The sequence below is a fragment of the Echinops telfairi genome, unplaced genomic scaffold (genome assembly GCF_000313985.2).
Source record: "Echinops telfairi isolate 266 unplaced genomic scaffold, ASM31398v2 ScPeMD7_7421;HRSCAF=8459, whole genome shotgun sequence".
NCBI classification, from domain to species: domain Eukaryota; kingdom Metazoa; phylum Chordata; class Mammalia; order Afrosoricida; family Tenrecidae; genus Echinops; species Echinops telfairi.
In genome coordinates this window covers 9,596,956-9,611,607 of record NW_022111321.1, presented here as the reverse complement: position 1 = coordinate 9,611,607, position 14,652 = coordinate 9,596,956, and the positions used below count along the sequence as shown (strand labels likewise).

The following is a 14,652-nucleotide window of genomic DNA, read 5'->3' as shown; positions in this document are numbered from 1 at the left end:
GTTAGATGGCCACTTGTTTATCTTCCAGCCTATAGACCCCAGACTCTATTTTTTGATAGCTGGGCACCATCAGCTTTCTTCACCGCATTTACTTATGCACCCGCTTTGTCTTCAGCAATCATGTCAGGATAGGTTGGTGTGCTTCTTCCATGTGGGCTTTCTTGTTTCTCAGCTAGATGACTGGTTGTTTATCTTCAGGCTTTTAAGACCTCAGATACTATATCTTTTGAAGGCCGGGCACCATCAGCTTTCTTCACATTTGCTTGTGCACCCATTGTCTTCAGCGATTGTGCCAGGAAGGTGAGCATCTCAGACTGTCGAATTGTTAGAACAAAGTATTCTCGTGTTGAGGGAGTACTTGAGTAGGGGGCCCACTGTCCATTTGTTTCCTTAATACTAAGCCTATATATATGTACATAGATCTGTTTCCCCCTCGGCATACATAAATATATTTACATCTGTATATGCTTGTATTTAGATCTCTATAACTGCCCTTTGCCTCCTAGTTCTTTCCTAGAGTGAGCATTTTTAATAAGTTTTGAACAAGCAGCCAGAGCTGTAGCTGTATGTTTGTTTCCTGCTAGTCTTTCCCCATTTCCCCAACAAGAGTGAAAGTTTCTCAGGTGAACTTTCTGGTTTGGTATGTCTCCCATTTCCAAAGGTAGTTCTCACACTAGTGCCCGTAGGACTCTCATAGGGCTCAGACTTTAGCTTCTTCATCTTTCTGTTCTAAGTGCTGAGCAAACTGCTGAATGAATGGCTCAGAAAACAAATAAATATAAATTATCAACAAATTCTTACTGATTTGTTTCATTGATAAAGCTAGCTTTTAACCATTTTAGTTTTGCCAGGAAGTGTGTCAAAGTGGGTTAAAAAAATACAAACTCACTGTCTAGAATAATTTATGACTCCTGGTGACTCTCTAAGACAGGACAGAACTGCTCCTGGAGATTCAGACTGTAACTGTTTACAGGAGTGAAAAGCCCCACCTTTCTCCCTTGGAAGGGCTGGTGATGTCAACTGCTGACCTTGTGGCGAGCAGCCCAATACAGCCCAATACGTAACCACTAGCCATCAGAGACCTGTCAACGTGAGTTAGGCGAGACTAAAAGTACAACATTAGTAGTAATAAAAGGAATAGATCTTGGAATGTCCAAATGAACTGAATTAGTTAGAAAAGTTAAGGGAAGTAAGATTGAAAGATAAGTTGAAGTTTGTGCTAGAAATACAATGGAAGGGTGGGAGCTTGGAGTAAATAGTTAAAAGGAGTTAGATGTCTTTTAATGAGTCACATCCCGCAGTTAATTCATTCTTCTCAAATTCAATTTCATACACATTAGATTAACCATCAAGTGGTAACTCAGAAAATAAAAATTCTTTCCAAGTTTAGGGAAAGAAGGGCCCAGCAGATATGCTGTGAAGTTTAGAGGAACCTAGAAAGGACTGATTCTTCTTGGAGTTTTCCACAAGTTTCTTGACCTAACATTAAGAAGCAGAGCAATAAGAGTAAAGAAGTTGTATGCCAAAGTGAATTTTCAATGGCTCCTTCTGCATCTGGATGGAATAGATGGAACTCATGCTTTGGCCCCTAGTTAGTCTCCTTTTAGCTAAGCACATTTTCTTTTTAACATCTTAACAGTTTCCAATCCAGAAATTTGCTATGACAAATGTATTACTGACATTAATTATTATACAAGACAATAAAAATGTCTTTCTTGATTTTTTTTATAATGTGTGTGATCACTTCTCATTTTTCCTGGTAGCATCAGAACTTCAAATATAGCGAGGTTACCTCCTAATGATCTCTCTCTTTTCTAGCATAGCATGATTTTGCCCTGTCTTTAAAGAGATCTTTTTTACAGCATTGCCTAACCTAAGTTTCCGTTTGATTGCTATGTCACCCTTGAATAACTGACTAACATTTTGCACAGATGTCCAGGTGTGGCTTTAATTTTCTTTTATATTCCAGCAAAATAATTCCTTCTAACATATTCATTACTTCTATTGTAGTTCTCCAAATTATGCATGGTGCTATTATAATGCTGGTTCACTGAATATTAAATATGTGAGAGCAAGCGATTTTATGCTTCAGATGATTATTTATGGAAAAACTCAATTTTAGGAGGAGGATGATAATGGTGGCAGAGAGGTGAATAATAGCACTGGCATTCACAGGCAAAATAAAGTTGCAGTGGAAATAAGCATTTGGGTGAAGGATAGATAGTCCTTAAAATTGTGAATGGGAACAGAGCTAGGCAGTATCTTCAGTCAGGAACACTCGGATTCTAAACCTGTAAGAGTGAAGTGATGAGGCCCCAAACCTGAGCTTCCGTTTAAGGTGCTTAGGAGGCTAGAGGATGAGATGGAGGGTTTGGTCAGATGCACAAAATGATCTTATAAGCTACTATTAACAGGAAACCCACCAACCAGCCAACCAACCAAACAAAAGAGCACTGCCATTGAGTTGATTCTGACTCGGAGCAAGCCTAGGGGTTTCCGAGACTATGAATAGCTATGGGAGTAGAGGGTCTCCTTTTTCTCCGAAGAAGCAGTTGGTGGGTTTGACCTTGTGGTTAGCAACCCAACATGTAGCCATTATGCCACAAGGCTCTGGTTAATGGGACAGAAGACAATTAAAATGCAGCTTCCCTTTATGTCAGAGAAAATAGATTTGCCACTGAAATCAAATAGGAAGACATAGAACATGTACATCCTCATGCGCACCTCGGAGCAAAGTGAATTGCTTAGACAATCAAATGATGGTATACTAGAAGAAGATGCCTGGTGAAACATCCTTGCTATTCAAATCATGAATTTGGATATTGCTTTACAGATTCTACTTACTAGAATTGCGGCCTTCGTTAGAAAAAGGTCGTCTAGAATATTCGGATTGAGTCCTGCCGCTTGTGCTATCCTAACATGTCCTGCGTTTACAAACTCACAAAGTGGAGGAGTGGGAGAGAGGAGGCTAGTGGAGTAAAACTATCTTCCATATCATTTTGAAAGTCAACTTTAAGAATGTGAATCTTCTAGAATTCATGTTTCAACTACATAAAAATAAAAACATAAGAAAGAGGAAGAACTAGAATCCTTTGTTCAGTTTTTAATCAGTCTAAGACCAACCAGGCAGAAGAGACACGCTATTTTTGCTAATTGTAGAAAAGCAATGCAAATATATAATGGAAAATTGGCAATGTGATCAAACTTACTTCAAGCAAAAGCTGGGGCTGAATGTTACATGAATATTCAGACAATAGCAACCTGTTTGAAATTGCTGTGGAGTATATTCCCTAAATTTATGCATTCTATCATCTCCTAGGCATAAAGCCAAAGGCTAAAAGAGCAGAACATGAAAAAGCTGAACCTGAATTATGTTTTAAACCCTGTTGGGTTTAATTTTACTTACAAAGCAGAATGTTAGTTTGTCACTTAAATTTGCCCCTTACAGCCCTGTAAAACTACCTCGCGTCTTGTTATCAGCTTCTAAATTGTGTTATTCATTTGGAAAGCTCCAATTTTAGGAGCATCATTCTAAATTACTAGGCAAGTGCTACACAATAAATACACATAATCTAAAACAGGCCACAGCAAGTGAAGAAAGCAATTTCCTGTAAATTTGGAGGCAGTATGGGATTTGCAGTTCTATGAGCCTTGTAACGTCAGGAGGTGCAAAGGAATTTTCTTTTGCTAGCTAAATGGAATATGAAGAGAGGAAGTGCACTTTTAAAAGCTGACGTTTTATAAAATGGAAATAGAGATCCACATTCTTGATATCAATTTGGAGAAAAGTTCAATAAGCCTTCTGAACAGAAACAAACACACAGAATATGAACAAGCTGCCACTCAGTCCAGATCTCACCCATCTTTTAAAACAACCTTTTACTGGGGCCAGTGGTGGATGATGAGCTGGCAAAAATCAATAAGCCTTTGGTGATTTGCACACCTGAACAACGAGGTGACGAAACTCCGAATGTGTTGCATGTCCTGCTTAGAAATTTTAAAGTAACACTGATGAATTCTCAAAAATTAGAATACCTATCTGGATAAAAGACTAATTAATTAAAAATACAAGGTCTTGGGGCGAGTGATGAGATGTTATTTGTAGAGACTTCATGCAATACTCACACTACTCAAATGTATTACCTATGATCAAAAAGGACAGGATTCTAGTTGGGATTCTGATAAGATTCTAGTTGTTGCTTCTGCTGGTGCTGTCGGCTAGGCACTGGACCAGCTAAGCACTTCAAACTCAATGGCTCACACCCACCAGCCCTCCCCCACCCCACCGGCCAAGCTGAGAACGGTGAGCAACCTGTTCCCATAAAGATTGACAGCAGCGCCATTCCTACATGGGTTGCTAGGCGTCAGAATCAACGCTAGGAAGTGTTGTGCCTTGGATGGTAGTTCATGGTGTGTTTGCCTTGTGATTATCACTGAGATGTACATTTGTATGCTTACAATATGTGAACTGCTCTGTATGTACATTATACTTAAATCCATAGATCAAAGGAAGAACAAAAATGAATGCTAGAATCTGATTAACCGGAAGGGGGAATATTGTGTTAAAAGAAAAGGTGTACTAATCATTCGGTTATCCATGGAAGATGTGGCTTCTTCACAGGGTCACAGGCGTTGGTGGTGCAACTCATCGTTGGAAACCACTTAAATGTGATTTCTGCACAGAGAGGATGTGTTGACATTTCCACATCCCTGTCACTTAACAGTTACAAATGTCATCATTTTAGGCATGCAATTTTCCTGTTTTGGGAAGCAGAATTTAGAAGTTAGTGGAGAGGAAAAGAGGCTGGGATTCCACTCAATTTGCATTTGAAAAACACATATACACATACAAATGGATGGCTGTGTCTGTAGTCCGAATATCTTAGTGGTTCAACTGTTGACACTTTTCACTTGGCATTAAGTTGGTTCAACATTTAATGACCACTTATTACTAAAGTTCTCTTGGACCCTGACGTTGCATCTGTAGGTTTTGTCTGTTCCTAAGGAGCAGCTTTCCATGTAATCTTTTCAAAGGCAAAAGGTTAAGCAAAAATGACATATATTGTAAAGTTGAAAGTAAAGTGCACAGTACTGATATGCTCAACGTCCATGCATTTAAATTCCTTTGTATGATAATTTATGGTGATCATGTTTTCAGACTGCACTATTAGCATACTCACCCCTAACAAGAAGTTCTGCCTCATCTGACACACTGTCTGCTGTGGTCTGTACCCTGCAGCCATATCTCCCAGCATGCATCAGAAGGATGTTCCTGATCATTAAATCTGCAGAGGATGCTTGCTGAAAGAGGGATGAAGTGCCAGTTTAAAATGTTGCAAATCTGCCTAGTTCAAGGTGGTTTAAGGGGAGGAACTTTGCATATTTAATTAAAGGGCTCGATTTTGGCCTTACAATTTATATGACAACAAACCAGAAATCAAACATGCCCTATTTTAAGGAACACATGGAAGTTATGTTTTTCAACAATTGCTAATACAGGGTTTGATCATTTAATACTGCATACAATCGTTTATCAACTAAAATATTCAAGAAAGATTTAAATATGCACACACAAACTCATATCTTCAGAAATATAGAAAAATTACTCAGTGAGCAAAAAATTATCGCTTTTCTATTCACAGACAAGCCTATTTTTATGGCAAGAGAATAGTATTGAAAGGAATTGCAACCTTGTGGGGGATTAATTATGTGAGCGGATAGCAATCAACACATCATCTCTTGTGGCTTTTCTGAATGATTCCTTTTGTAAATGCACTGTGGGCAACAGAACGTAGGTGAAAGACTGCTGGTCCCAAAGCCATATGTCTTTACTGAACAAAGATTTATTCCCCCTCTAACCACCACCATCCGGGACCGGGGTCCGCCTGAGTCTTGGTTAATCACTGCAGCTACAAAACACAAAGGAGGCTCAACATGTTAGCTCATGTCAGGAGCAGGATGGTTAGAACATAGTTGAAGAATAACTGCAGTTAAGGAGATCAATAAGTACCAGGGAAGCTCTCTTAGATTCATCATTCATGGGATCAGTGATCCTCCACTATAGAATGAGGGAACAAACCATTCATTCGTTAATCTTGTCTTTCATTTACGCTATCAGGAAAGATAGAATTCCTGTGTTATGCGAATGTGTTCTGGGTTTACAATTCAGTATATGTATATGTGTGTGTGAGTGTGTGTGTGTGTAATAACATAGCATAATTCCAATCGTGCCATCAGTTTCTTGAAATCAAAGAAGTGACCGGAATGAGAGCGGATACATGCAGCTCAACATGACAGATTCAAGAACTCGCAATTCTCCAACAATACCTGAGCACATGAGAATGTTTCATGCAAGTCAGAGAGGTGCCTCCGATCTGAGAGCTTTCACTTTTGGATGAGACGAAAGTGAGTTCCTTTTTTTCAAAGGAGTGATGTATTGATTCTGAGAGGGCAATGTCTAAATGGCCATTTAAAGAGTTTAGTTGCTTTGCTTGCCTTTATTTTTAAAGTGATCCAGTGGATTGTATGAAAATCGTGAAAGCAGGACTGATTTAGAGAAACCCTTCAAATCCATTACCTCCCCTTTTGTAATCCATGCACGAGGAAGTTCATTGTGAGTTTTTTACCTCTCAAATGATGTGTGTATCTTTAATTCATTTCTTAAACATATATTCTATTTTAGACCATTTCATTCTGCTATTTCATTTCTGTTTCCTTTCCTTCCTATTAGTTTCATGATAGAAACTTCCAGGGGTCATGAAGTTTTCTTTCATGAAATAATTAAGACATGGTCTGGTTTAGCTATTTGCAAGGAACTGCTTCATCTTGAGGATGCATTAAAATGTCACAACAAGTATTTCAAGGAATGTGATTTTTGTCCAGTGAATGTCCTGCGCTACTAATTTCTTGAGGCTAAGTTGTTATTTTTAAATTCTAATAAAATCCAATATCGTCACGAGACTGTTTCAGTGCTCACACCTTCTCAAACCAGAAAAAGAAATTTGTAACCCTTGAATAGTATTGTTGGGAGACAAAATGAGCTACAAAAATCAGTCACAATTCAGTAGGAAATCCACATACTTTAATGCTGTGAAAATGAATTTAAGGATTTGGTCAGTTTATTTACTGTGGGTCCGCCTTAGGTTTAAAATCTCTCTTTCCTTGCTGGCTTTCTTAGAAGTTCTATTAGTGGGGGGTACTCAATAAGTTAATCAAGAATCTATCAGAACTCATGTGCCCAACAGAAAAGTCAAGGAAAAGCCCCAGACAACCAGAGAAAATTTCTAGAAACAACATTGTCTGAAGGACTGTGCTTTTTTGGTTTGTCATGCTTTTTATTTACTTTTGTATTAGAGCTTAAATTTCTGAACATCAAGTTTACAAAAGGCTAAGGTTTACATTGGAAGCCCTCAATACATTTTTGAATCTCCACAATAATTCAGCCTCCATCGAATTCCTTCTGACCATTAATGGACAGTGTGAATAGCTTGGGCCTCAGGCAGAGTGCATTAGAGAGTGGATTATTGTCTTTCCCTTCCTTGTTCAAAGAGGCAGCACTGGCATTGCCCTTGGGGACTTGCCTGGGTGTATCTTAAAGGAAATTGGGGTGTCACAGTCTCTTCCTCATCAGTGGCATCCTGACTGCTTTGGCTGGAGAGCCCTGAAACCAATCTTAACAGTTTTTCTGTCTAACATAATACATATTCTCCAACCATTGTCTTTCCTGGCTTCTGTAGTTCTACCAGTAACTGGGATGTACTGAGCTGCTTCCGTTCATGCTTTTGTGACAGTTCCTTTTGTCTTCCAGGTCCTCTTACGTCTCCGCAAACCCTTAGGTGCTTTTACAACACATGCAAATCATCTCCCTCTCCAGAGACTCTTTGTCCTTGCCTTGTTGTCTCCTGCTTAAGACTTAATTAATGTTCTTCTTAAATTATATTTGGGGTTGTTTTTGTGTGTTAAAACACTCATGTGCTTACTGGAGATCCCCTTGCAGAGGAGTCTCGGGGAGGAGAGGAGCCAGTCAGGGTGCGATGTAACAATGATGAGAAATACAACCTTCCTCTAGTTCCTAAAGGTTTCCTCCCCGCTCCCACCACCATGACTCGAATTCTATCTTGCAAGACTGGCTAGACCAGAGGAGGTACACTGGTACAGATAGGAACTGAAAATACAGGGAATCCAGGACGGATGAGCCCTATAGGACCAGTGGTGTGAGTGGCAAAACAGGGAGGGTAAAGGGAGAATGGGTAGGAAAGAGGGAACCAATTACATGGAACTGTGTGTGACCTCCTCCCTGGGGGACAGACAACCAAAAAGTGGATGAAGGGAGACGTCGGACAGGGCAAGATATGACAAAATACCCATTTATAAACTATCAAGGGCTCATGCGGGAGGGGGGAGCGGGGAGGGAGGGGAAAAATGAGGACCTAATGTCGGGGGTTTAAATGGAGAGAAAATGTTTTGAGAAACGATGTACAAATGCGCTTTACACAATTGATGTGTGTATGGATTGGGATAACAGTTGTATGAGCCCCTAATAAAATGTTAAAACAAACAAACAAACAAAAAAAAACACTCATGTGCTTAAAAAAATACAAACCAAATTTATGGCAATTTAAGACGAGGAATAAAAAGATCTTAAGTCATTTTTAGGTTCTCATTCATATTTTTTAGGCTTTTCCTCCAAAATCTATCTATCTATCTATCTATCTATCTATCTATCTATCTATCTATCCATCCATCCATCTACCTATAATCCATCTATCCTTTACCAAGAGTTCCCAAACCTTTGTCTTTCTGTGGAGTTACAGCGAAAGAAAAGCTTAATAGGATGAAGAAGTGACTTCATTAAAGTCACATAAAGGTCCAAGGCATCCAGGAGAGTGAAATATAGATTCTCTTTCTTCTGCTGTCTTTTACTTGGTTCCTGCAATTAATAGTGTGCATTGCCCTAGAAGCTGGCCAACGCTCTCCTACCATCTATCAAAGCAGGGGAGGGGAAGGGGAACTACAGCTACCATCTACTGTATACTACTGGGGACCAAGAATATCCCAAAACATGAAATCATCTCTTTTTGAGCCTATCTCTTCTTTTCTGGATTGTATCTGCATCATAGTTTAAAAATTCTAAACAGGGAAGACTAAAAGTAAAATGATTGGATCGTGAACACTAAACCTAAATTACCCTTTCAGTAGATTTACTGATCTTTCAAGAGAAGTAATGAGAAGAATTCATGTGGGAGCCCATTATACTTAATCTCAGCTCACAGTATGCAGTTCCTGAGAGAGAAACTCCACAATTTAGTGCACTTTTAATGAAATGGTTACTTACAGCAGATGCTTGCTTTCTTAAGTTTAAACCTCATTTTCGCTTTTTCTCTCTCCGGAATTACTCTCTCTTTTCTTGTTTTCTTTGACACTTTCTTTACTTCCTGCCTGTTCTTTGCTGCTGTCTTGGGCTCTATGAGCACATGATGTTACTGGTTGCTTCATACACTCGTCCCCCCCAGTTGCTGTATCACTGCAAGTACTACTACCCACAGAGAGAACAGTAATGTAACACATGTTGCGTGTGTGTTGAATAAATGACGAAATCAAGGGTCTTATGAACGAGGCGGTGTGTTCACCCTCTGGTGGAGCAGCCGCATGGCCATGTCACTTGTATTTCTCGGTCCCACAGTCTCATTCCAGCAGTTGCTACCCCAGAGTGACTTTGGAATTAAGCAGGAAAACGCTGTCTTCCCACCCAGCTCCAGTCTGTTATTAGCTTTCCCTTACACTCTAAGTGAAAGATGAAGGACTTTGCTCACAAGGCTGCCTGTCGTCTTCCGAAAAATAAAAACTTGTTTAACTCAGCTGCTCTCTCCTTATCACTCTGAGAATCAAGTTTAATGTCCTTATTTTAACAAAGAAGGTCTTTTAGAATATGATTCTGCACCATGAGGGGGCATTCTGTTTCTAGAGCACTGAATTCTCCTTCCCACTTAGAAGAGAGCTTTCTAGAACTTGGCTCTTTTTGTCTTCCTATGGTGGATGAGCTTTTTCTTTTCTTTTCCTGAGAAACTATCCTTAGACACAGTTCAAACGCCATCGCCTCGGTGAAGGCTTCCCGAGTCCGCGTACGCTCCTCTATCCGTGCTCCCATAATGCTTTGCTCCTGTCTTCTTTGCTCTTTTTGGAAGTCAAACTGCTCACTGGCACAGTGACTTGTCATTGGGTTAACCCTTAACAAAAGAAATGCCTTTTTAATGGCTAATAACACCCTCAACCTTTTGTTCCTCTCCCAAAGACGTTCGGGAGGGCCATGGGACAAGACGACAGAGGAAGATGCTGGACCAGAGCACAGGTTGCAGGGCCTTGGAATGATACGGAGTTCTGTGAACGACTGCTCTCCCACTTACGAGATCGTGAACGCAGGGAAATTAATCAATCTCTCCGTTTCTCTTCAGAGCGCCAGTGTGATCATGTAAGTAAAGCCTACAGCAATGTGTCTGGCACACACTAAATGTTTGATAAATATTATCTGTTGGAGGGTACTAAATTTCCCTCTTAGCCAAGAGGAACATTTCTTTAATTGGCACTCATTCCCTCAAAAAACTGGATATCATAGTTTTCCATAGTCGGCATCGATTCGATGGCAGTGTTGTTGTTGGGTGTTTTTTTTTGGGGGGGGGGAATTAAAGTTTTTTCCCCCTTTTTCTTTTAATTAAAAAAAAATATATATATATATATCTCTTTTTTCTCACCCCAACCCTTCTTAAAGCATTATAGTTTAATAGAAAACTATTAAACTAACAATAAAAAACCCTAGAATTTTAACCTTGGTTCAGCACCTTTTTAGCCTCAGAACTCTGGGAAAATCACTTTTTTGGGATGATAACATCTGTACTGTTTTTCCTGAAGTATTGCACATAAGCAAATGAAAAACAGTACACATACGTGAAATTTTAGGATGTGCTCCAAAAATGTAAAGTACTATTAATGCATTTTATAGTCAGATTTATTATAATAGTGCACACACTAGCATTCTGAGAACATATTGGAAATTTATTATTTAAACAATATGAGACCTACAGTTGGGTGTTCTTGTAATGTGTGGACTCATGCTGAATGAATGGGGCAGTTAGAAATCGGCCTTCACTGACAGTTCGTTTAGCCTTCTTAAGGAGCTCACATAGAACAAATCCAGCATCCCCAGCCACTGGCAAACATACATATTAACCCAAGCAATTTGGCATACAGTTTCTGTTACATAAATGCCTTAAAAATCCTACTTAACATAAACCTGGGTACCAGCTATGAGACATGGATAGTTGGGTAGGGTTACTGTCATTAACATAAAACAGTGGGACATAAAAACATCTGTTAGATAAAATAATTTCTTTGTAGCCATTTTTTTTACCTCAGAGGATATTTTGGTTAATGTGCATGAGCATGATAAGTCAAATATATATATATTAGTAAAGGGAATACATATATATATGCATTCTTATTCCCTTTACAACTATATATATATTTTTTTTCCCTTTAAAACTATTTTTGCTTAATCCTCATACATTTCGATTTAGACTCAAGATGAAGGAAATTTGAATATTGTTTTAAAGAAATTAGGGATACCTAATTTTCACATATAAACAATTAGCATGTTTTCAGAAATAGTGATAATGGTTACCAATGAAGAAAATGTTCAAATCACTCTTGTCTATTGTTGTGAAATATTAAATGCTTTCAACAATACATAGGAAACACAGAATGGGTCAAAATGCCTCTAACATCTCATTAATGGGATCTTGGTATTTAATTTTTAACATACATCCCATTAATCTGATTTTAAGGTCTTAGAGAAATGCAGAAAATACTTTATTTGATGACATAGTTTATAAAGAAAAAGATGGACTCATTGATGAACTCAAAGTCGATAACCAAAGTGCAATACTTAATATTGTAGGCACGAAGTAATGAATTCATGGGTCTACCACTAATTTGGTAAACATAAAGATTAAGCTTTATATAGCAGATCACAGCAAAAAAACAGGGTCAACTATAATTAAGTTTTAGTATAATGAACTTAAAAATTAAAATCTTAAATAATGTATGTCCTAGAACACAATATCAAATATATGAGGAACATTTAAGTCATGACCAACTACCATCTATACCACATTAGTGCCCGCCTCTTCCAGTTAGACATATAGCAAGCATGAGGGAAAGTGTTATTAACATGCTAGACTTAAGGGCTATTTTAGTATCCTGATTCTTGTTAAATAGCTTTCTTCTGGTCATATGACTATTGAATTTCTTTTCCCTAGGTGCAAATGAATTCTCTTTTCCTATGTTTAATCTAAGTGGCCAAGGCAAGAGAGTCTAAGTGCCCACACAATTATTTCCATATTAATCAGATGTTCCTTTGTTGAAAAACTAAAAAGGACTAAAACATCTAAACAAAGAACACAAACGCGCACAAACTCAAATCATTGCCATCAAGTCTGCACCAGCTCATCGTGAACCTATAGAGCAGCTAGCACTGCCCCTGTGAGTCTCTGAGTCTGTGAATCATTCTGGGAGTAGAAAGTCCGTCTTTCTCCCAAAGTGCGGCTGGTGGTTTCGAATAGATGACCTTGGGGTTAGCAGCTCAAAACCACCAGGGTCACCTTAAAATACCTAAAGTCAGTAATTACATAAGGTCATGCTCTATTGGACTTACTCTTAGCTTGGTCAACCTTATATTATATGACTATTGAGGATATTTGACTCATCTTTATTATGATTAGTTCAAGAAATGCTTATTTTTGTGGGTAAATAATTTAATTTTATCTGAAGTAATGTAATAGGGTCTTTCTCCTATTTACTGAGAGATAACTCTAAACTCTTGGAATTTCCTGAGTAACCGAGGACCCTTTGTTATCTCACACCTACAGGTCATACTAGGGTTTTTGCTAACACTATCTGATATCAACCAACAAGGCGGAAGGAGGAATTACCATTTACTCCATAAAGGCCTTCAACAAAGGCGCTATAGATGCAGGAGCTTCATGGATCTCTTGGTTGCCAAAAAAAACCCCACATTGATCCTCAGGGGAGGGACAGCACACAAGGTGAGACATGGAAGCTTCATGTTGTGAACTCTCCCACACCTCTTAGTTTGCATCCATTTTGCTATAATAAAGCTTGTGCATGATTTTAAGTACAGCACTTTCTGTGAAGTTTGCGTAGTTCTAGCAAATTATTAGTCCCCAACCCCGCACAAGTGAGTGTGGTTGGGAACCTCTGAGTTACCAAATAACCTTCTGGCGGGGTAATGTAAAAAGCAGCACATCAGAAGCATGAGGAAGCCCGAGGATTTCTAAGCTAACTGCTGTCTTCATTGCATCGGAAACTGGTGTCAGAGCTGAACATAAACTCAAGCTCTTTTCCATCAAGTCGAGTCTGACCCGCAGGAACCCGAGAGGACAGGGTGGCACTGCCCTGTGGGCTTCTGAGTCTGTGATTGTTCACAGGCGTGGAAGCCTCATCTTTCTCCCACGGTGTGCCTGGTGTTTCCAAACCGCTAACCTGGCAGCTAGCAGCTCAATGTGTAACCAACTATTCCACTAAGGTTTCTGAACTGAACATCGAAATGGAAAAGTAAGGGTTTAACTTCATGGTGATTTGCAGTTTTTTTCTTAGTGGATATCAGAAAAATGTGAATATTTGAAGAAATGTATCTTCCCAGCTAAGCTAAGCTTGGACATACGGATACAAACCCAACACATGAGTGTCGAGTCTACTGCAATTTGAATGGAAAGATTATGGGATGGAAGTGCAGGGCAGCTGTCTTCATACCTGCATCTGGGATTGTTTGATGGAACGTGGAGCACAGACAGGGGTGCATTGTCTGATAGCAACATATGTAGATTGGATCCAGGGTAAGATTCTGTTGCCCCCTTCTACTTCTGGGTTGCATATAACTTTAGCAACCATATCGTGAGCATGGTTCCTTAATTTATATCTTTAATATGTCTTTCCAATCAGCTTTTTATATCCTCTCTGTCATCCCCTCTTTTTTCTAACCTGAACACAAATGACATGCCACTGCAAGGCGAGTCCATTTTAACAAGGACTTTATTTACCATTTCAAAAGCCTTCACTGATTCCACATTGCTTACCGGCTTGTCCAACTTCTTAATCTTGCATGCAAGGATGAAATCAGCGTAACTTGAATCTGACTATAGCGGAAAATGAATTCTCTATGAGCCTTGGTGCAATGGTTGGCCCCTTTGCTGCTAATCAAAATATCAGTATTTAGAACCACCCACTAGCTGCTAAGGAGGAGAAAAGACCAGGCCACTGGCTCCCATAAAAACCACCATTGAGGAAACCCTATGACACTGTTCTCTTCTGCCATGTAAAACGCTGAATCAGAATCGGCTCTGTGACATGAGCAACACCACGTATAACCCAATTGCAGTTTAGAATGATCTGTCTGGGTGCCCAGATCCTCTCTTGTAGGTTCAAACCTGGTTCAGACTTTATCCATTTTAGAAAGTCTTCATTGTGGCCGAGGATAGGTTCCCTAATTTTCAAGCTAAATTGCAACAATAACATGCACAGCTCTTTGTTTTTAAAATGTGAAGAATTTTAAAACGGTGGTAGCGTGTTCTACCGAGAATG

The 14,652-nt window shown here is 39.2% G+C and overlaps 1 protein-coding gene across 1 annotated transcript in view; it reads right to left on the bottom strand.

Annotated features, from left to right (window-relative positions):
- The window catches only part of CNTN5 (contactin 5), a 1,071,081-nt gene that overhangs the window by 118,019 nt on the left and 938,410 nt on the right, over positions 1–14,652 (bottom strand). The window contains exon 18 of the mRNA XM_045297732.1: positions 5,181–5,301. Within this exon, the coding sequence (XP_045153667.1) occupies positions 5,181–5,301 (121 nt within the window). The remainder of the gene's footprint in view (positions 1–5,180; positions 5,302–14,652) is intronic.